We start from the raw sequence: 21,199 nt of genomic DNA, 5'->3' as shown, positions 1-21,199 counted from the left end.
ACAGGGCTTCTGGGAGAATGTCCTTTGGACAGACGAGACAAAACTGGGGCTTGTCAGTTTCAAGTTATTTCAGTGACAATTGTGGGTTTTTCCTTCTTTAAATGAAGGGTACCAACAATTTTGTCTACGTTTGTATGTGGGTGTGTGTCTGTGTGTCTGTGTGTGATTGTCTGCATATGTGTGTGTGTGTGTGTGTGTGTGTGATTGGCTGCATGTGTGTGTGCGTGTGCATGTGTGTGTGTGTGTGTGTGTGTGTGTGTGTGTGTGTGTATGTGTCTGTGTGTGATTGTCTGCATGTGTGTGTCTGTGTGTGTGTATGTGTCTGTGTGTAATTGTCTGCATGTGTGTGTGTGTGTGTGATTGTCTGCATATGTGTGTGTGTGTGTATTTGGGGTCTTATACATATAAGAGGACTGATGTCAGAGAGTCAGGAGTTATAGTGATGTGGCACTGAACTACACTTTCATTTTCAGTCATTGTTACATATTGTAGTGTATGTGTGTGTGTGTGTGTGTGTGTGTGTGTGTGTGTGTGTGTGTACCTGTGTGCCTGTGTGTGTATCACACTGACCTACTTCTCCCTCTCTTATCTTCCTGCAGCAGGTCGTCCATCAGGTAGCTGAAGCTCTGAAAATGATGGATCACATCCAGTTCAGTCTGACCACGGAGGAGCTGCCCGAGTGGAAGAGGCGCCAGCAGGTCGCCTGCATCGGCGGCCCCCCCAACACCTGCCTCGACCAGCTGCAGTCATGGTGAGCACCACTAGGGGGCGCCTCTCCCTATTGCCCCTTCATGGTTCTAGCATCAGTGGCAGTTTTCTCGTTATTAATACGAGACTAAAGGCCCCGTCACACCATGACGTTCTGGTCAACGTTCTCTGAACTTTCTAATCGTTCAATTTCGAGCGTTCGTGGGCGATGTGGACACATCTGGCGTGTTACTAACGGAATAATTGCGTAGGACTGACACATGACTAGCGTGGGACTGACGCATGAGGAGTGTGTAACACCGACCAAGTGACGTGTCACTGGTCCGCGACAAACGTGTACTGACGTGTCACTCCAGCGCGACAAACGATAAGTCAACCTTAGAAGAGCGTGTTAAGAGTGTAATTTACGTGTGAATAATGACAGAAAAGCGTTTTGCTGGCGTGTGGGTTTTATGGTCAAACGGGTATAAAACGCTGGAAAATCATAGTGGATTCAGTTGATCGGAACAGTGAACATCATGCCACCAAGACCACGAAAAGGTGTGAGGGGGGCTTCTGCTACTAGCGCTGCTGCAAGTAAGAAGATGATAAATGCTGCTGAAAGTAAGAAGAATACAAAGCCTCTTTCACTAGCAATGTCTTCGGACGAAGATTTACTGTTATTATTACTGTGATTTACAAAATAATTTGTGTTTCTCAATGTTTATTATTAGAAAACATCAACACATCCACACACATTGTCCATGTCACAAGAGTCTTCATATCATATCCATCTGCCATGGAACAGCACCAGCTATAACAGTGCTCAGCTATGTTCAAGTTCAGTAGGCTACATCTACTTCATGCTGGCTCAAGCAAGCATATACCCTCCACTCCGCTTTTCGCTAGATTATGCAATGACCTTGCATGACATGATAGCATTGAATATGTAGATGTATAGTGCACAGAATAACGTTTGCAATGATGTAAGTTGCGTTTGTTGATCACGTATGGTTAATAACATATTACCGTAATTTCCGGACTATAAGCCGCTACTTTTTTCCCACGCTTTGAACCTCGCGGCTTAAACAACGACGCGGCTAATTTATGGATTATGATACCTGTGGAGCTAGGATGCTAGCATGGATGCAGCCGCATGGATGCTTCTCTCCACGCGATTTCTCAGTATCTCAATAACTTAACTAATGTCAAAATAACCACAGTCTACCGGCGTAGACAGAACACAACTCAAAACAGTTTACAACAATACAAATCCAGTCTTTTCAAGTTCTTTAGCTCACTGGTTTCAAACTAGCGTCTTTCTTCTATCTCACTGTCTTCAATCTAACGTTCTAGCTTCTGATTGACTCTTGCAACTGTGCTCTCTTAAAGCAACAGTGCACTTATCGTAACTGGCAAAACTAATAATATGCATCACTATTGTATTACTTTTGATATTCATTTTAGCCTGTGTAAAGTTCATTTGTTTCAATGTACCGGTAGGCACCTTATAGACATGTGCGGCTTATTTATGTTAAAAATAATTATTTTTAAAAAATTCAGTGGGTGAGGCTTATATTCAGGTGCGCTCAATAGTCCGGAAATTACGGTAATTGTAGAAGGGACATGATAAAATCAAGATCTTCCCTTGGTGAAAAAACCTTTGCCGATATCTTCCTACGAGAGATGGGTTAGGTGCTCAAATTTCCCTGGATCAAAGAGGACGTTAGTAGGCATGTCCAAACTAAAAATCACGTCTCAGGATTGCTGCGAACATAAGTTATTTCGGGTGCATCAACGTACTCAGTCTACCCTACCCAACGACTGACTATGATAGCCAAACGCGTGCAAAGTTAATAAAACGTTCAACGAAAGTTCTCCAGCGTTTAAATGAAACGTTGAAGAACGCTGATCTCCATGAGAACTTTTGTGCATGTTCAAAACTTTTTTTTTGGACCAGCGTTCTCCTCCGATCACCGACGATTACCGACGATTACAGCGTTCACCAGCTTTCACACAAAGCTCTTCTAGCGCAATTCCAGCGACCATGGACGATTACCAACGTTTCCTCTAACATCATAGAACGTTGACCAGAACGTCATGGTGTGACGGGGCCTTAAGCTACCCTGCATAGTAGATGACGTTGTAGGGTTCCATGTTTAATCTAGTAATGGGAGATTTCATGGCATTAATGCCGCACAAAATAGTTTGTCCGCTTTATATCAAGTGTCCTTACTGTACTCAAAACAAAGTATGCAAGGGATTTTTTACATTTCAAGTTATGCTTTTGTAGGTAGCTATTTTCATTGTTTATTTTAATGATTCTGTATGTGACGTGAAAGAAATATACGCACACCTTTCATTCCCACCAACATCCTCGGCTATTCAGTATGTAGTTCTGTGCTCTGAGAACAGTCAGAAACCCTTTTAAATTGTACAACTTTCACACTAAAAATATTACACATAATGTGTAACATACAATGTTTTGTAATTTGTAACGTTCCTTTAATTAAATAATCCTATGTAAGTATATATAATGTTACACATTACATGCATTACAACATTAACCCCAAATAAGTCAATTATTTTAATATGTATTACATAACTGCTAATATAACACTTTAAATTAAATAAGGCCAGTTATTCAACGACAATTTTACTGTAAAGAATCTCTGAAGCAATATTAGCACTATTGCATTATAGGGGCCAGGGGGCGGTGTGAGATTTTGGATGGTGTTTCTGAGGTCGTGGTTCAGAGCAGTTGCCCTTTGACCCCTGCAGGTTCACGTCGGTGGCGGAGAGCCTGAAGCAGGTGCACCTGCAGCTGAGGAAGCTGCAGGAGCTGGTGCAGAAGTACACATACGAAAACAACCCCATCGATCAGGGGGTCAACTCATTGGAGGAACGTGCCATGGTGCTGCTCAAGAACCTTATAGTCAGGTGAAGACACAAACACTATTAACACACACACACACACACACTCACACAAACACATGTTTACACACACTCACACAAACACATGTTTACACATGCACACTCACAGAAACACACACTTCTACAAGATTTTGGCAATCTAGTTTCACTCACTTGCTGGTTTGTCAAGCCACACCTACAGCAATCAGCTGCCTTTGTGTAATCAGAATCTGGGGGTGCCTCTTTCACTGGACAGAAGGTATATTATGCTTACTTCAGTCTTAATGAATTCAGAGAAAGCTAGAGAGCTTTAAGGACTGTGTTTGTGTATTTGTACTGCTGTGCTAGTTAGATTGTACTGAGATTACTCTGTATTTGCACTATCTTGGCAATTACCCTGTTTGGCAATCTAGTTTCACTCACTTGCTGGTTTGTCAAGCCACACCTACAGCAATCAGCTGCCTTTGTGTAATCAGAATCTGGGGGTGCCTTCAGCCGGAGGTAATCAGTGAGCCTGCTATTTTAATAGGACTGGTGCTGAAGCGTCAGCCCTCGTGTTCAGCCCTTTTTGGGTAAAGACCTTTTTGTGTAAAGACATGCAAGTCTACCTGTACAAGACCTTTTTGTGTAAAGACATGCAAGTCTACCTGTACAAGACCTTTTTGGGTAAAGACATGCAAGTCTACCTGTACAAGACCTTTTTGGGTAAAGACATGCAAGTCTACCTGTACAAGTCCACCGAAACAAGGATCACAAACCAGGTAAACTTTTAGATTCTACCATAGCCATGTGTCACAATAGCATCTCTGTTGTCACTGGTTGTCAAAAAAGATCTCAGCGCAGCAGACGGCAGCGCAACCTGGGTAACCTCCGCTCACTTCAACAAACCTCTTCTGCTGTAACCTCTTTCTCTGTTGGCCTGTGGAACTGTCAGTCTGCAGTCAAAAAAGCTGATTTCATCTCAGGTTATGCCAACCACCTCTCTCTAGGGCTCTTAGCTCTCACGGAGACATGGATCAAACCTGAAAACAATGCTATCCCGGCAGCACTCTACACCAACTATGCCTTCTCCCATACTCCCCGACCATCTGGTCGTAGAGGTGGGACGGGGCTGCTGATTTCAGACAACTGGAAATTCACTCCACTGCTGCCTTCAAACAGGTATGCCTCCTTTGAATATCATGCAATTATGGTAACTGCTCCTGTTAAAACTTATGTGATTGTCATCTACCGTCCACCAGGACAACTGGGTGATTTCGTCCATGAGCTGGACACCCTGCTGTCATCCATCCCTGACCACGAGTGTCCAACACTCATCCTTGGCGACATGAACATCCACCTAGACAATCCCAACTCAGCTGACTTTCGGACCCTGGTTCACTCGTTCGACCTACAACAGGTCCCCACTCCTCCAACTCACAAAGCAGGAAAAGAGCTTGACCTCATCCTTGCTCGCAACCTCTCTCCCACCCACTTTTCCTCTCTGGTTTCTTCTGCTCTTCCACCTTTATCCACTTTCTCCTCACTAGGTGTCGATGATGCCACAGAATCTCTCTGCTCCACTCTGAGCTCATGCTTAGACAGTTTGTGTCCACTTTCCACCAGACCTGCTCGATCTACCCAGTCTCATTCGTGGCTGAGTGATACCCTCGGAACGCAGCGCTCCAATCTCAGAGCGGCTGAGAGAAAGTGGCACAAATCTGCAGCACTGGACGATCTTGCAAGCTACCAGACACTGCTGGCCTCCTTCTCATCCAGCATCACTGCTGCTAAGAAGACTTTTTTCAACGACAAGATCAACGGTGCAACTGACGCTCGGAAACTATTCTCCACCTTCAAAACTCTGCTCTACCCTCCTCCCCCAGCTACTAACCTCACTGCTGATAACTTTGCTTCCTTTTTCACAGAGAAAGTGGCAGCCATCGGGAAACAGTTCAACCAACTGTCTCCCCCCCCCCCCCCCCCCCCCTAAGGGCGCAACCGTCAATGGCTCATCATTTCCTTCTTTCATCCCTCTCAGCGAAAGTGAGGTCTCCAAAATCCTAACAGGCAGCCGTCCAACTACATGCCCGCTGGACCCCATCCCATCCAACATCCTTCAAGCCATATCGCCTGCCGTCTTACCGGCAATAACACAGGTGATTAATGCTTCATTTAATTCTGGAACATTTCCTTCTCTTTTCAAAGTGGCTCGGGTAACGCCGCTGCTCAAGAAGCCGTCTCTCGATCCCACTCAGGTAGAAAACTATCGACCGGTCTCACTGCTCACGCTCCTTTCTAAAACCATTGAGAGGGCATCTTCCAAACAGGTTACCGAGTTCCTGTCAAAGAACAATCTCCTCGATCCAAACCAGTCTGGATTCAAAAGCGGTCACTCCACCGAAACAGCCCTGTTGTCTGTAACGGAGGCCTTAAAAACAGCTAGTGCAGCAGCTCAATCCTCGGCTCTCGTCCTGCTTGACTTATCAGCTGCGTTTGATACAGTCAACCACCGCATCCTTCTGTCCATACTGTCAAGTATGGGCATTTCTGGCAATGCGCACTCCTGGTTTGAATCCTACCTCACTGGGCGCTCGTTCAACGTGTCTTGGCAAGGTCAGCTGTCTGTACCTCACCTCCTCACCACTGGGGTGCCCCAAGGCTCGGTGATGGGACCACTTCTCTTTGCCATTTACACCACCTCGTTGGGCCCTATCATCCGCTCGCATGGGTTTTCCTATCACTGTTATGCCGATGATACTCAACTGTTTCTGTCTTTCCCTCCTGAGGACACCACGGTCTCGGCGCGGATCTCGGACTGTCTGGCTGATATATCCACATGGATGAAAAATCACCACCTTCAGCTGAACCTGGCCAAAACGGAGCTGATGGTCTTCCCAGCCAAACAGGTCATCCACCATAACATCAATATCAATATTGACTCTTTATCTCTTGTTCCATCCAAAACAGCAAGAAACCTGGGGGTCATTATTGATGACCAACTGACCTTCACGGCCCACATCGCCTCTGTCTCCAGGTCGTGCCGCTTTGCGCTATACAACATCCGCAAAATCAGGCCGTACCTAACCCAGTATGCCACCCAGCTGCTGGTGCAAACCTTGGTGAGTTCCCGCCTGGACTACTGCAACGCCCTCCTAACGGGCCTGCCGGTGTGCGTGGTGAAACCACTACAGATGATCCAGAACGCGGCGGCGCGTCTGGTGTTCAACCAACCGAAAAGGGCACACGTCACCCCGCTACTCATTGAGCTCCACTGGCTGCCAGTAGCTGCTCGCATTAAGTTCAAGTCACTTATGCTTGCCTACAGAGTGCTTGCTGGTTCTGCTCCCACCTACCTAAATGCTCTTGTAAGGGCAAATGTTACACCCAGGACGCTGCGCTCGTCTAGTGAGCGTCGTTTGGCACTGCCGTCTGTGCAAGCACGGCAATCCAGACTATTCTCATTTGTAGTTCCACGTTGGTGGAACGAACTGCCTAGTACTACCAGAGCAGGGGCGTCCCTCTCTACCTTCAAGAAGCTTTTGAAGACCCAACTCTTCAGAGAGCACCTCCCTTCCTAACTGGCACCTGACTAGCGCTTAACTTGTACTTCAGCAGTTACATTCCTGCACTTCTTTTTCCTTTTTTCTAGGTCGTTGTTTTCTAATTCTCATGTAAAGTAGTATTTATTGTTACACCATGCTTTTTATTGCTCTTAGCTTGACTGTTCTCTCCCTTGTACGTCGCTTTGGACAAGAGCGTCTGCTAAATGACTAAATGTAAATGTAAATGAACAACCCCATCACTCGGTGGCAATGCATTGGAGACACGCACCATGGCTCACATGTGCACACACACACACACACATGAAATTCAGCTATATGCCTCAAGACAACTCCAAGCTAATTTTGTTGTGGTATACTATAGTATAAAAAAATGTTTCCTTCCCAGTAAAGTAAATTAAACAACACCACATGAGACTACCACCACAAGTGTCCTGCAGGAATTTTTATGAACTTCTTCCTTGCCTTGAATCTATAGAGAACATCTTTAGCACATCTTATCCAGCCCTAAAACTCCCCATATTCCACAAATATTTCAAGGCAAGTTGTTGTCATGACACCAAGAACAAACTTTTTTGATATGTTGGTTTGCCTGTCACAATTTTGTAGATGCCACTTTTGAGTGTGGAAAAAACTATGATGTATCATGATAATGTGTATTTATCGAGTACCGTGACAACCACAATAGTCTGTAGGGACCTATGGGTTGAATATCTCATAAGTCATCGTTTTCCTGTTGTCATACAGTTTCAGGCCACTGGCTCCAGGGTGATGTCTCACAAAGGCACCTGTCTGAGGAAAATAACAGATATGTGAGACCATCTGGGGCATGGTTTAGAACCCTAGTGGGCTTTGGGGGTTTAGAACCTTAGTGGCCTTTGGGGGTTTAGAACCCTAGTGGGTATGGTTTAGAACCCTAGTGGATTTGGTTTAGAACCCTAGTGGGCTTTGGGGGTTTGGTTTGTTTGAGGTATCCCGGGTGGTTAGATAGGCAGCACCAAAACATGACCCCAAAAAATGTGGGAAGTAAATTAATTACCAACTTAACGGAAGAGTTAAGCCACAGTGTCCCTTTGAGGTTTCACTAGTTTCAGTTATTCTACTTGGTGAAATAGCCCTCTGCACACACACACACACACACACACACACAAACATACACGCACACACAAACACACACACACACATATACACAAACACACACACGCACACAAACACACACACGCACACACACACATACACGCACACACAAACACACACACACACATATACACGTACACACACACACACAAACACACACACGCACACACACACAAACACATACACGGACGGATGCACGCACGCACACACACACACACACACACACATACACTTAAACACACACACACACACACAAGGTCTGACCCTGTGGGTGTCTTGTGTTACAGTGCCTTGGTGGTGGAGAGGCAGCCTTGCATGCTCACGCACCCACAGAGACCCCTAATCCTCAAGACAGGGGTGCAGTTCACCGTCAAACTCAGGTAAGACACAGTCTCTGGGATTCTTGGTCAGGACAGTGAATCCAGTGTCATCCAGTTGCTAATAGCTAGCTATGGTAGAGACATGGTACCTTTACTTTAATGGTAATTTGTTATGCTTCATACGTTGGTAAACCTTTTTTATATTTTTTTTCCTCAACTATCTGGTTCCTTCAAGTATCTTGTGATTGGGTAGTGATGTTGCTGCAACACTGTTGTTGTAATGCCCCTGTAAAATCAGGTTACATATCTTCTTATGCTTCAATGGCAACCGGGTTTCATACACATCTATGTGTTTACAGTATCTGCTTTACAGATTACTCAGATCACTGTGCTTATCTGTTAATCCCCAGATTGCTGGTGAAACTCCCAGAGCTGAACTTCCAGTTTAAGGTCAAAGTTTTGTTTGATAAGTAAGTCAGATACAAATGCACTGAAGGGTGTCCTACATGCACACACACACCAATGTGCACACGCACAGACACGCGCACAGACACGCGCACAGACACGCGCACAGACACGCGCACGCACACGCGCACGCACACGCGCACGCACACGCGCACGCACACGCACGCACACGCGCGCACACACACACACAGACCGCAGCCCGATGGTGCCTTACAGGAAAACTGCTATCATGTGCAATGATATACTGTATGTCCTGTGCTGTGTCATAAAATGTCCCTTTTTAATTGTGCTTGCTCTTGTGTGATTTTTTATTTATTTTTTTCAGGGATGTAGTGGAACGTAATACTGTGAGAGGGTAAGTATAATGCTTTTTTGTCCATCAGCTTTACTTCGCTGCGTCTGGCACTTTTTCTTTACAAGCTTTCTGTACTTTACCGGTTGTAGTTAAGGATATGATTATGCATATCTCTGCTTATGTGTTGCTTGTCTGTAGGTTTCGTAACTTCAACATCTTAGGGACAAATACTAAAGTCATGAACATGGAAGAGTTCAATGGGAGCTTGGCTGCTGAGTTTCGTCACCTGGTACAGAATCACCCTGCATCCATACACAGCTGCTAAATCTCAGTCAACACCTTTCACCTCTCTCTAAAGACATGTTTAATAACTTTCACTTCTCTCTAAAGATGTGTTTAATAACTTTCACCACTCTCTAAAGATGTGTTTAATGACTTGCGACCCTTTTATTTTGCCTGACAGCAACTTAGGGAGCTGAAATCGACTGGCAGCAGAACGAATGAGGTAAGATGTACTTACGCAACCGTGAGATGAGGAAAATGTGAAGCTTTGAAGCTTTGAAGGTCTAAACAGGCTAGACTGAAACTGATGTGAATGAGTGGTGCTGAGACAATAAACAAAGCCGACATCACGGAATGAGGACTGGATGATTGACTCAGTGACTCACAGACTGTATAAATCAATCAATCCTGCGTTGCATATATCCTATCTGTCCCTGCTCTAACCAAACCTGATTGAAATCAGAGCAATTTGAATGCTCATAATTAGGGACACTTGGTTCGTTCAGCTTATTAAGAATGCCACCAATGAGCTCAGGCCAGTATTCAGGGCAGGACAATATGGACAGCATGCAGTGCTGAGGTGCGAGATGTGACTGTACAGCCATGAGACGTGACTGTATAGCTGTGAAATGTGAGTGTGTATAGCAGTGAGATGTGTGTGTGTGGCCATGAGATGTGACTGTGAATGGATGTGAGATGTGTGTGTGTGTGGCCGTGAGATGTGACTGTGAAATGAACTGATGTGAAATGAGGTCTGTGCACAGGTCAGTCGGTGAAGGTGTAACAGTCTCCTCTCTCCTCAGGGCCCTCTCATTGTTACAGAAGAGCTGCACACCATTTGCTTCGAGACCCAGTTCAACCTGCCCGGACAAAACCCTATTGATCTAACAGTGAGGGACGCGCCTACAGTCACTCACAAGTTCACCTCTCACACACACACACACACACACACACACACCTGTCTGTTCTCCAGCACGTGTACCTCTCTCCACACACACACACACACACATACACACACAGACACAGACAGACAAAGACACACACACACACACACACAAACACCTGTCTGTTCTCCAGCACATGTACCTCTCCACACACACACACAGACAGACAGACACACAGTCAAAGTCAAAGTCATGTTTTATTGTCACACAGCACGACACACAACACGACACACATGCAATTGGCGGCGACACAGGACACACACACACACGCATGCTGATGAGGTCGCCGGTGAAATTTTGCCTTCTGCCTTTAACCCATCCTGGAGTCCTTGTCCTTCCTCAAGGCAGCCAGGAGCAGTGGGCAGCCTTTTTTTTTCGGTACCCGGGGACCAGGCCAAGTGTTCAGTCCAATCTCGGTCAGGGACGGACAGGGAGCGAACTTTTCTGTTCTTTTGCATGTTTTTGTGTTGGGGTTCTATGTGGCGGAAACCCTTGTGAACACGGAGAGAACATGCAAACTCCACACAGAAAGGCCCGGGAGATAGCCACCTGAACACTGGAGGCCTGGGGAGAGCTTACCCCCCAGGACCAACAGCGCCCCACGCCCTTAGACACACACACACAAACACCTGTCTGTTCTCCAGCACGTGTACCTCTCCACACACACCAGCCAGCTCCTTTAGCCTCAATACAGCCACTGTCAGCAGGTGGAATTTATTCTTTTCCAGCCATGAATGGTTCTTTGTAGAGGGATTTAGACAACTGTAGATAATAGAATTACCACCGATACATGCAAGTGAACCTTTGTGTAACTTTCTGTGGGAGTATAATCAGTTTAGTGATGACATGTACAGTATATCTTAGACAGCAGCTTTCTCCTGGATCTGACACGGAGTTTTCATTTTTATGAAATCTATTTATCTAGATTATGTGCATGTCTCTGGGTCTGGCCCTAGTCTTGTTATGAAGCCAATAAGGATCTCTGTCTAAAGGTTATGTACATTTTTGTGTTCTGCCTCATATTCAGACCACATCTCTCCCCATCGTGGTGATCTCAAATGTAAGCCAGATGCCGAGTGCCTGGGCCTCCATCTTGTGGTACAACATGCTGACCAGCGAGCCCAAGGTAAAGCCTGCTGATCCAGATGCTCAGGGAACATCATATAGTTAGATTTATTTATTTTAAAAAAATATAATTTTTTCATATTGGTTCTAGGGTTCGTTCAAATTCAGAGGCAAACGTTCAAGATGAACATGTTTGTCTTTGAACTTTAAAATTTGAACGTTACTGTGGAAACAAAACTAATTGTTTGATTCAAACGATAACCCTAAACCCACCTCCTCAGACTGATTCCGTGAGAATTTGGCAAAGTCAAGGCAAACGGAAATCTGTTTGAAAACATTTGGATGCACCTCTGATCTCTGTCTATTTTCTCTCTGTCCTTATCTACTTTCTGTTTCTGTTTGCCTCTCTCTCTTTTCTCTCTCTTAACCCTCTTCTCTGTGTTTCTCTGTCACTGACATTTTCCCTCCCATTGTGCTTTCACTTTTATTCTCTCACTCTGCCTCTGCATGTTTGTGTGCCTAATTTGGCTTTCACTTCTCTCCTTCTCTTTCACTCCTCTCCTTCTCCATCTCCTCCTCTTTCTCTCCTTCTCCATCTCCTCCTCTTTCACTCCTCTCCTTCTTCTCTTCTTTTCCCACCCCACCCCTCTGCTCTTGTTTTTTTCTCAAACTCCTCCGCTTGTCTTATCTCTTGATCCACTTCTCACCCACCCATCCCTATTTCCTTCTCTGTCTCTTTTGTTTTTACTCTTCTCTATTTTATTCTTCTCTCTTCTCTTCGGCTGCCTCTTACCCTCCCTCAACCTCTCTCTTTTTTTCTCCTTTCCATTCTTTTTCTGCACCTCCCTCTCCAAAACTCTGTCTCTCCCCATCTCTATCTCCCTCCTTTATCCATTTTTCTCTCTGTCTCTCTCTCTCTCTCACCTTCTCCCCAGAAGCTGTCATTTTTCCTCAACCCTCCCGCGGCCTCTTGGGGTCAGTTGTCTGAGGTGCTCAGCTGGCAGTTCTCCTCTATCACCAAACGTGGCCTCAACATCGACCAGCTGAGCATGCTGGGAGATAAACTCCTTGGTGAGTTAGCTGATGTTCACCTAGCTGAAGAGGTACACCATAGTGCTGACAACACCAAGGTCATGAGCTGAGGCACTTCCTGGTCTTTAAAACACCTGAACGTCAAACACCTGGGTGGCTGGATTTGATTAAAAGGCCAAGACACTGATTCGTACAAAATAATAACAAACTGAGCAGTCCAAAGAAGTAGTCCTCTTATATGAAAAATGAAGTGGGACAGGATTCATCATCCCCCTCTACCCCCCCCTCTACCCACACACTCACACACACTCACACTCACACTCACACACACTCACACTCACACTCACATTCACACTCACACTCACACTCACACTCACACACACACACACACGCACACACACACACACATGCACACACACACAACCACACACACACAAACATACATCCACAAACCCATTCCAGTTTCCATGCAGCAGTTGTTGCACAGATTACATGGAGCACCCTTGACTTGGAGTCCATGATGTGGTTCATGGGGCACTAACTAGACAGGGTCTCTCTGCATCAACAGATCAGGATGCCGCTGGAAGTCCCGAGGATTTGGTGCCCTGGACGAAGTTTTGCAAGGTGGGTAGCCCGATTGTGACGTCTTCACGAAACTGGCAAAAGCTCAGGTTCTGCTTTCACGGGCCACGGTTGACGTGTAGTGTTTCACTTCTGTCCTCCGCAAACAAAGCGAAACTTGTTGAAGAAAGAAAGGAACTCCACCTGTTCGTGAGAGCATGGATGTCTGTGTATGTTTGAGTGTGTCTGTGTGTTTGTGTTCATGTGGGAAATTCATGTTTCAGTGTGTAATAACGAGTGTGTGTAGTTTGTATGTGTGTGTGTGTGTATGAGGCAGTTTGTAATATGCCTGTTTGCCTATCCAGGCAGGTGACAGGGGGTTCTCTTTCTGGATGTGGATGGACTCCATTTTGGACCTGACAAAGCGCCACCTACTCAACCTGTGGAATGATGGGTAAGGAAATCTCTCGTCCAGTAAGACCACTGAGTTAGAAGCCCAAATGTGTCATAGCAAGCATAGCATTTTTTTTTGTTAGAAACAGGAAAAGATGTCACTAAATTCCTTGTGGTAGGATTAAGGGACTTCCGATAGCAACCAATCCTCTCACTGTCACATGCAATTACTCCTACCCAAGAACAAGTACTCCTACCCAAGAACCTAGTATTATAACTAGTGCTGTCAGTTTAACGCGTTATTAATGGCGTTAACGCAAACCCATTTTAACGGCGTAATTTTTTTTATCGTGAGATTAACGCGATTATTTTAATTTCAAGTGTTTTGGATCATAAAAAGCTTCTGAATGGAAAGTTTACTTTTAAAAGTTGTGTTGTGCAAAAGAAGCAAGCTTCACTGTTGTCTGAAAATGTCAACAGGCAGCTGGCTGAAAGGAAAGAAGTAGTAGGCTTACCTTGTATTGGTAACCTAACTGTTATGGTTCATTGTTCCTAAAATAAGAGGCCTGAAAAAATGTCCCCAGCAAACTTGAAAAAAAGAAAATATTAAGCCATGGTTTAACTGCACTATAGGCCGAGTCCTTGTTTACCTGAAATGTGCACTTTCTAATTTTATTTTGTACCACCCTGTTTGGCAATGTTGGTTTTCAATAAAATAAAACATTTGCATAAAGCAAGCCAATCCACTTTTCCATGTTGATAAGGGCATTAACATAAAAATAAAATGATGGAAAAAATAAATAAATGAAGGGACATTTAGGATAGATACAAATTTGCGATTAATCACGATTAATTTTGAGTTAACTATGACATAAATGCGATTAATCGCGATTAAATATTTTAATCGTTTGACAGCACTAATTATAACACAAAAGGATGCACTACCACCGATACTTAGCAATACCTAACAACAACACCAGTAACAACAACAACAACAATAACAAATAAATCTTATGTCTGCTAGCCAACCTTGTTCCCTCGCTTCTGCTACCAGTTCCGCATACTTTAGGTTCTTCATTTCAAAGGCTTCCTCAATTGCATCTTCAAAGGGAATTGTTAACTAAATTAAGTAAACAATGCCCTCATACTCCGAATACAACGCCTATTAGCCAGCTTAAATTAACCCGATGATCGAAGTCAGGCTATCTCGGTTTCGCAAAGGCTGATCCGCGCTTAAACAATCTTGTTAATTCTAACCAGACTTAATTGCACAAACTGCCTAACCTCTTCACAGGCTTCACTACAAAAGAAGGGATCATCTCACCATCAATATAAAAAACCCTCTTCCACCAGTTTTCCCTTACTGATAGAAACACTTTTGCTAGCTTTCACATTCATCCTGGTCCATTAAAGACTGTCATTCGGGTACATGGCGCAGTAGTTGTATGTGTCGTCATGTCATCACTACAAGCTTGGATTGGAGCAGGGCCGGAGTGGGGGCACTTTTCAGCCTGGGAATTTCAGGCCCAAGACCGGCCCATTTTTTCCATGGTAGTGGAAATTGGATAAATGAAGCAACAGTTCAGCTCTTACTATCCTGTAGTTTTCTTTTTATTAATACCATGGTTCAACAAATAATGTAAAGGTTAAATAATAATCCACTTAAGCTGAGAAGTTAACAAAAAATATTCCACTATTTCACAAGGATAGGTTGATAAATTAACAAAAGCAGAAATAAATAAATAAAGCATTTGAAACGTATCCCACTCTTCAACAAAGAGGCATATTGAACTAATGTTTACAGATCAACTCACAGTACAGTATACAGTTACATTGTGAATAGCACCAACAGCATCTACAGCATCAGTAACTAAGCATTGCACTGGTTTCAGCCACTTTATCTATAACTGTGTCGTTGCTTATAGACATGAGGATTTCCTTCTCTGTGCACATTAACATGAAAGCATCCAAGTTGTCCTGACTCAATGAGCTTTGTAGCCTATTCTTCCCAAATGTTAAGGTTGAGAAGCTTCTCTCACATGCAACCTGTGTGATGGACAAAGTCAACAGAAACTTATATGCTAACCCAATGACATGATAAGCATCTGTGAGGAGGTTGTACTGTGAGAGTATTAAATGGACACAAAATGGCACAGTTTTTGCAGGAGGAACATGTCCTGCTTTCAAGCTCCATCTCTGGTAATATTTGCTCTCTCTTTACCAGTTGCCACTTGTGTTTGTCCTCTTGAAAATAAATCGGTAAGCTTGGCACTTTTGGCAGCAGCATCCTCCAATGGCTTTCTTTTTTTCAACCTTGCTTTTTCAGCCCCTCTTCCTCCCATCCATCCTCCCTGACGCGTATCGTTGCGGTAGGGCCGGCCCAGCTATCGGTAGTCTGAGAAAACTTTTTGGAAAAGACGGGCTATGGACCCAACCAACTCTATTTGGGAGGGGAGAACTCCCTTGCATGGTACAACCCATGCAGAGGCTGCGGTGTCAGAATGCGGAACTTGTGTAGCCTACTTTAAGAGAAGCTGGACTAATGTGACAAATGTCAAAAAATTAAATTGTCGACCGGCCCAGAAGTGAAGCGGCCCACCGGGAACTCTCCTGATTCTCCCGATTACCCACCCCGGGCCTGGATGGGAGGTAACCGGGTGCCATTATGCAGCGTCTCACCACCAACAACCCATTTAGATGTAAGGGATAATGTATTATCCGGAGGTCATTATCCAAAAATAAATCCAGACGGGGCGAACAGCCTTTTTCGTCCTGAAGGGATTTATTTTTTGATTATGACCGACGGACAATACATTATCCCGCTTATTATACGGTTACTTGCCAAAACAATAGAAGACATTTCTCCAAAATACCTCTTTTTAATGACTTAGTTGCCATTTTGTGATTTCAGCTAAGACATAAATAGTTCTTCAAGCAAATAGAACTTTTAAGTTTCAGGTGTTGCGTAGCAACCCATTACTTGATAGTGATGTGTCGTTCGTGAACGATTCGTTCATTTTGAACGAATCCTTACAAGGACTCGAGAGTAACGAGTCCTCTCCAAAAAAGATTCGTTCATTTTCTCGTGGCCACGCATCGGGACTTGCATAGGCTCAGCCAAGGAAACAGAAATGATTCGTTGAATGCAGGTCACGTGGGAAATGATCCAAAGATCCGTATCCGAAGACCGAGTCGGAAAATGAACGAATCATTTCTGTTTCCTCTAGCTACCAGTACTGAGCCTATGCAGGTCACGTGAAAAATGATCCAAAGATCCGTATCCGGCAGATGAACGAATCATTGATCCGAAGACTCGGTTGGCAGAAGAACGAAACATTGACCCGAATATCTGTATCCGGCAGATGAACGAATCGTTCACCTCCCGATCGTTCATTTACCCGAAGACACGGTCGGGAGGTGAACGACTCGTTCATCTGCCGGATACAGATCAGATCTCGTTCATCGTTCATTTTCCACGTGACCTGCATAGGCTCAGCACTGGTAGCTAGAGAAAACAGAAATGATTCGTTCATTTTGACTGGGTCTTCGGATACGGATCTTAGGATAATTTTTCACGTGACCTGCATAGGCTCAGAAGAGGAAACAGAAAGGATTTGTTTACCTCGTTCACTTTCGCGTGGCTAGGTTTAGTAAGACGTGAATGATATTCCTTCACAAGTAATAATTACAGGTTTCGTTATTTTAACTTTTTTGTACTTTACTTAGGGTTCAGCGTAATAGTTTGCCGTGAAAATAGAATGCTAGTGTGATAATAAATGACCACTTCAAATCATCCAGACTGTCATGATACAATATTTTAATGCAGGAATTTCTCTCGTTCACGTTCGCATGGCTAGGTTTAGTAAGACGTGAATGATATCCCTTCACAAGTAATAATTACAGGTTTCGTTGTTTTAACTTTTGTGTACTTTACTTAGGATTCAGCGTAATAGTTTGCCGTGATAATTGAATGCTAGTGTGATAATAAATGACCACTTCAAATCATCCAGACTGTCATGATACAGTGTTATGTTGTTAGTGTTAGTGTTAGTGTCACAATATTTTAATGCAGGAATTTCTCTTACCACCCCGTGCCGTGTAATAAGCCCTTATAATTACCTCACCATGGTGAGAGCCACAGATGAAATGGTGCATCCAGACGTGATATCAATCTCCAAATGCTGCCAGGATGTGGTTAAGTTACTTGTGTTGAAGCACAACTAAATATCCTCAAGATATGCTTTGACTAACGCTGAAATCCTCTCAGGAATCTAAAAGTAACCGAATGCCTTCCACAACAAGCTGTGTGGTACTGATCCAAAGGCATTAGCGAGGTCAAAAAGTAAAATACCACACAGAAGTCTCTGCCCTCTATCCTTGCTGCTTGTATTTAATGCCAAATCATGCCTCTATATTCCAAACATCCATAAAATCCTGCGATTCCAGCTTACTGCAGAGAAATATCTATCAAGCTCTTTCCCTTCAAATAGGAGATAAACCTCCTTGCTACCACACTAAGGGAAAGCTTCACTTCTGCATAAAAAAACTGACTGGTCGGAATTGGCCTATGGTCAGGCCATTCTTCTCCTTCGGAGTGAAAGTAGTATCTGAATTGTTCCTTTTATCCATACAATCATCATGAGCTTCCATAGGTGCTTCAGGCGCTCCTTTATAGGCTCCTTTATAGACACAATAAGGTACCCTATTAGGGCCAGGAGCCGATGCAGCCATGCACAACGCAAAAATATCAGGATTCAGATTTCAGATATGAATATGGATCTGTGTCATAGATGTCTGAGGAATTCTGAGTAAATGTTATTCTGTGTGTGTGTGTATGTGTGCGTGTATGTATGTATGTATGTGTGCGTACATGTGTGTGCGCGTGTGTGTGTGCATGTGTGTGTGTGTGTGTGTGTGTGCATGTGGCTGTGTGTGTTTCGCCTCGTCCAGGTGCATCATGGGATTTGTGAGTAAGGAGCGTGAGAAGTTGCTGCTGAGGGATAAGAGTCCGGGGACCTTCCTGCTGCGCTTCAGCGAGAGCAGCAAAGACGGAGCCATCACCTTCACCTGGGTGGAGCACACAGCCAGCGGTGAGGGAGTGTGTGTGTGTGTGAAAGAGAGAGAAATAGTGTGTGTGTGTGAGAGAGAGAGAGAAATTGTATGTGTGTGTGTGTGTGTGTTTGTGTGAGAGAGAGAGGGATAAATAGTGTTTGTGTGTGTGTGAGAGAGAGTGAGAAATAGTGTGTGTGTGTGTGGCTGTCTGTGGTATGGTGTGCACAAGATAAATCGTATGTGTACTTGTATGAATGGAAGTGCCACACAATTAACTAGTGTATGCAGAGCTGCCAACATTCATGATTTTGGCGTAGCAGATACGATTTTCAGGCCCCAATTACGCTTGATTTGAATATTCTACGCATTACCCAACAAATCGATATCGATCTCGCGGTGATGTGCCCGACCCGAGCCCGATTATAATTTCTAAATATTTGTCCGAACCCGGCCTGACCCGTTGGGTCCCGACGGGTTCCGACGGGCTCGGGTCGGGTATCCATCCTCTAGTAGGTATTCATATTCAGTGAACTGCGAACAGGTGCGCGTGCCATAAGGGAGCGCGAGATTCAGTGAATTGCGAACAGGTGCGCGTGCCAGAAGGGAGCGCGAGTGCATGGAAATATTAACGCGAAGTTGCCTTGCATCACCAGTGCAGACCACCATCAGAAGCTAAAAGCACGCCTGCTGAAGAAGAGAAAGGCCATGAAGACACTGGTGGTTCAGGCAAAGAAGAAAAAATGATCTGGTTCTGAGAGTATTACGAACTGTACTGTAAATTGTTATCTTTGCCAATAAAATGTATTAAAATTAGGGCTGTCAAAGTTAACGCGTTAATCTATGAGATTATTGTGGCCGAGATTAATGCGATAAAATATTTTAAGGCAGTTAACGCAACTTTGTTTACTTCCGATGTGCATTGACACATGACACGAAACCGCCGCGTGCCTGCAGTCAGGAATAGGAGAGACCGAGACGGTAGTTGAAGATGGAGAGAGCAGAGGGATTGTTGGGCGGAAAGTTTCTGTTTAAGAGTAAAAATGACGGAACAACTAAAGTTGAATGTAGCATTTGTCAAGCTGAATTTAGCTATCACAGAAGCAGCTCGTCTTTAAGTTATCACCTTAATGCAAAGCACCCGACAGAAAGCAGTCCCAGGTTAGATGGTCGCCAACCCACACTCCACGACTTCACTAAAATAACTAGACCAGTCCGTGAAAAGATTACCAACGCTTCCGCAGTTTAGGTTGCCGGTGACTGTCGGCCCATCAACATAGTTGAGGACGGTGGGCTGTCTGAGGTGATTCGAATTGCTTCAGGGGACAATTCTTGCGATTTACCGTTGCATACATTCCTTGTATGACGGCGAGAGAGCACGAAAAATTCAGCTCCTCGAACAAGCTGCCAGCGTCGCCCTTACTGGTGACAACTGGACGTCAGTCAGAAATGACAATTACCTGGGTGTCACAGCTCATTTTAATGTATGGAATTTGAGATCTTTTGCATTGGAAGTAAAAAAAAAAACATTCGTGTCATACAGCGGAGGACTGTGCAGAGGAATTCATCGACGTCTCAAACAGATGGGAGATAAGTGGCAAACTCACCACTTTAGGCACTGATAGTGCCCGTATTATGTTGGCAGCTGCTAGGCTACTTCCATTTTAACATCTACCCTGCGCGGCACACAGTCTGTACCTGGCTGGCACTTTATAGGTATGAGTTATAGGCCTGAGCCTCTTTGAAAACACAGTTCTGCGTGTAGTTTTGTGTTTAAAAAAAAAATACAATTAAACAACAGTGTCTAAAATACACGCTGTCTGAAAGTGATTACTCGTTAATTTATAAGATTTAGTCTTTAGAAATCAAACAAACTTTTAATCACGATTAATTTAGATTAATGCATTTCAAAATGTGAGATTAATTAGTAAAAAATTTTGTATCTATTGACAGCACTAATTAAAATCTGAATTACATAACATTGTATTGGCTGTCAATCATGATGGAAGAGTAGACAAGTTAAGTGTCCACCATCTCTTGTGGGGGCTATGCATTAAGCCATTTGTGGTGCCCTTACCACATTGTGCCTCTTATACTGTATGTTAGACCCAGTGACATCAGTGGATAATACTTAGTAAGGAGGCCATAATAATTTTGGACTCATGGCTGAAGTTAAGTTTCTCCAGCTCTCCCCAGGTTGGCAAAAAAAGCATCTCTAAATGCCTCAGATTGATGCTTTAAAATATGGAATATTAAAAATTTTCTTACGGGGGAGCATGCCCCCGGACCCCCCTAGAGGGGTAATATCCTTCTCACCTTTTTTTACCCCTGACCCGTTTTCATGCCTGCTATTATAATAAAAGTGTCTACAAATAATACAGTGGTGACAAACAATGACAAAGCAAAAGTCATGCGCCCAACCCAGTTTGTGAGGGATTGCACAATCTGAGATGAGACGCAGCTCGTTGCTGCCTCACTTTGCGTGTCTCCTCTCTGTTTGATCAGGACATGCGC

General features: G+C 44.2%; 1 protein-coding gene across 1 annotated transcript in view; it reads left to right on the top strand.

Moving 5' to 3' along the window:
• LOC105913247 (signal transducer and activator of transcription 1-like) overlaps window positions 1–21,199 on the top strand; it is a 29,213-nt gene that overhangs the window by 5,780 nt on the left and 2,234 nt on the right. The window contains 13 exon segments of the mRNA XM_031583609.2: window positions 600–751; window positions 3,469–3,627; window positions 8,567–8,659; window positions 9,010–9,069; window positions 9,390–9,419; window positions 9,558–9,648; window positions 9,823–9,864; window positions 10,445–10,531; window positions 11,613–11,711; window positions 12,586–12,721; window positions 13,251–13,306; window positions 13,609–13,697; window positions 18,587–18,726. Of these exon segments, the coding sequence (XP_031439469.1) occupies window positions 600–751; window positions 3,469–3,627; window positions 8,567–8,659; window positions 9,010–9,069; window positions 9,390–9,419; window positions 9,558–9,648; window positions 9,823–9,864; window positions 10,445–10,531; window positions 11,613–11,711; window positions 12,586–12,721; window positions 13,251–13,306; window positions 13,609–13,697; window positions 18,587–18,726 (1,234 nt within the window).

The sequence above is a fragment of the Clupea harengus genome, chromosome 2, assembly GCF_900700415.2.
Source record: "Clupea harengus chromosome 2, Ch_v2.0.2, whole genome shotgun sequence".
Classification (NCBI taxonomy): domain Eukaryota; kingdom Metazoa; phylum Chordata; class Actinopteri; order Clupeiformes; family Clupeidae; genus Clupea; species Clupea harengus.
Note: the sequence above shows the minus strand (reverse complement) of the source record. Positions and strands in the feature narration are given on the sequence as shown.